Source organism: Garra rufa, chromosome 12 (assembly GCF_049309525.1).
Source record: "Garra rufa chromosome 12, GarRuf1.0, whole genome shotgun sequence".
Lineage (NCBI taxonomy): Eukaryota > Metazoa > Chordata > Actinopteri > Cypriniformes > Cyprinidae > Garra > Garra rufa.
In genome coordinates, this window is record NC_133372.1 from 7,544,503 (window position 1) to 7,546,811 (window position 2,309).

The following is a 2,309-nucleotide window of genomic DNA, read 5'->3' on the forward strand; positions in this document are numbered from 1 at the left end:
CTATATACACATAATTTAAATATATAGCGAAACCCGTTTTAGACATTTCATAAATATGCATACATTACTAATTTAGTATAAATCTAAATATGTTTATTTCAGAATCGGAATTCGTATTTGAATATTTTAATTTCGCTTGTGTTAACGCGAGTCATGGTGGCATTGTCTTGATTGATTACGCAACTTTAACTATCATGTATATTTCACTAAACTCTAATCACGGCATGAATTTTTAATCGCCTAACGCTTCTAGTTGGAGCTAATGAAGTGTTAATTCACTAGCATCAATTAATTCTTTAAAAGACTGTGAAGGAGGTGGGTATTAAACAGATTTGTTTAGTATTCCGGTGATGACACAGGCATAATTCACCATTAAATACAGAGACATGTTTTTGCATGCACTGTTATTAAAATTACGACGATTACATTTTGTTGTTACAACACTAAATCATAAAACCACTTGCGAATGTGAAAATGAAACTATAAATTCTAGACACACAACTGTTTTATTTAGAAAGCATCCAGGTACAAAAATATTTACGGAAATATTTAAAAAATAGAAAATGACTTATTTTCAAACAATGTGCACAAATATCATTTATTGTTTCCACGGTACAAATACAGCATAATTCAAAATGCCACTTAATTCTGTACAACCAAAATTCCATAGAAAAAAAATCTGTTTAATTTCAAGAGAAAAGCATAATGTTAACACCTGATATCCCCTCAGGATACTGAAACAGTTTTTATAACCTACAGTAACATCATACAGCATACACTGCTGTCATCATAATGAACAGTGAGGCAAATGCGTAATAAAAGGTCCTGAGGGAAAGGAAAGGCTGTTAAATCTTGTTGAACTCCTAAAAAGTCACAGAAAAGTAAACCCACTGAGAATCAGATCAAAAAGGAGACCATGCTGGAAAATACTTGAGATGCTGCTTCTACTCTAGTTTTGAGAGTTTCGATGGACTGGAGATGGACAATCCTGGGGGACACTTGCGTTTGGTGGACTGTGGGGGATTTTCCACCATAACTCCAGCTCTGTCACTGAACTCAACAACTGAAGCTTCCTCCTCAGAAGCTGTAGCAGCATCACAATAGGTGCTCTCCTGTGTCAAAGGTGTGGTTTGGCTCTCTCTTGCTGTTCCAGGATCAGCCAAGAGGTTGCTACAGAAATCTAGTTCTGGTATTTGGGTGGCATCAAAGTCTGGAGATCGTGATGAAGATGGTGATGCTGCCAGAGGAAGGTGTGAGACCTGACTGCTGGAGCTCTCACCTTCAGCCATCATAGAGTCCAGCTCAGAGATCTTATCCAAGTACGCCGCATCCATACAAGCTTCACTGTTGCCCTCAGGGTCCTCGGACCGCTTGAACTCCTCTCTGTTTTCATCCAACCCGGGAAGATCAGCTCCACAGTCCATCCAGCCTCCACACAAGACATCTTTGTTCAAACTCACAGTGGTTTTCTGACCAAAAGAAGCACCTTGGTTGACTGAGGATGAACTGGTTGGAGCCTGGCAATCATCAAAACTCAGTTTTCTCAGGTAAGTGAGAGGTTTGAGACCTAACTTTCGGTCACTACAAACCGCAGGACTCTTCAAGCTCAGAGATCTGAGAGCCGAGGAGGGCGTAGAGGGAACCGTAACATCTTTGAGTCCATCCTTCTGTGGAGTCAAGGTCCCTCCTAGAAAACCAACCCTTTGGCCAACATCAGACGTTGTCAGGAGGCGCCCATGGTTGTTGGGAAGCTCTGAACACTTGCGGTCCAGGTCTGTACAAACAGAAGTTTCCTCCATTTCACTCAGACTCCTTCGCATCAGGGCGATTCTTTCAATCCCTCCGTTTTGAGTCCCTCCAGAGGCAGCATTTGAACAAACACCTTCTTCAGACTTAGGGCCGTCCCTCTGGTTCTGGGCTTCAAGCTCTTCGATGTATTTATCGCTGCGCTCCAAAGCTCTTTTCAGCTGCGCCACGTCTCGCTCATACTGATGAATTTTAGCCTCAAGAGCTGCGACGGTATACCTGCCAAACCTTAATGTAAAACACAGACAAACCACAAATAAGATTACTAATACTGTGTAAACATACATTAATATAATCTAAATAAATATGAATTAGCTATTCATTGCTGTAATTTTTCAATCTAAGATTATGTTATGAACATGCTTACTTTTGAGGAGATCTGCTGTCCACTTCGGCTTTCAGGCGCATGTTTTCTTGAATTAAGTCAAAATTTTGGGACCGCAGTGTTTTGTTAGCCTGAGGGGAAAAAGCATGTTGTTTTCAGAATAGTTCCTTTTTTATTT

At 40.3% G+C, this 2,309-nt stretch overlaps 1 protein-coding gene across 1 annotated transcript in view; it reads right to left on the reverse strand.

Annotated features, from left to right (window-relative positions):
• Positions 1-614: 614 nt before the first annotated feature.
• The window catches only part of LOC141346857 (ORC ubiquitin ligase 1-like), a 20,374-nt gene continuing 18,679 nt past the window's right edge, over positions 615-2,309 (reverse strand). Inside the window, exons 4-5 of the mRNA XM_073851818.1 lie at positions 2,174-2,262; positions 615-2,034 (exon numbers count right to left, since the gene is read on the reverse strand). Of these exons, the coding sequence (XP_073707919.1) occupies positions 945-2,034; positions 2,174-2,262 (1,179 nt within the window). The 3' untranslated portion in view covers positions 615-944. The remainder of the gene's footprint in view (positions 2,035-2,173; positions 2,263-2,309) is intronic.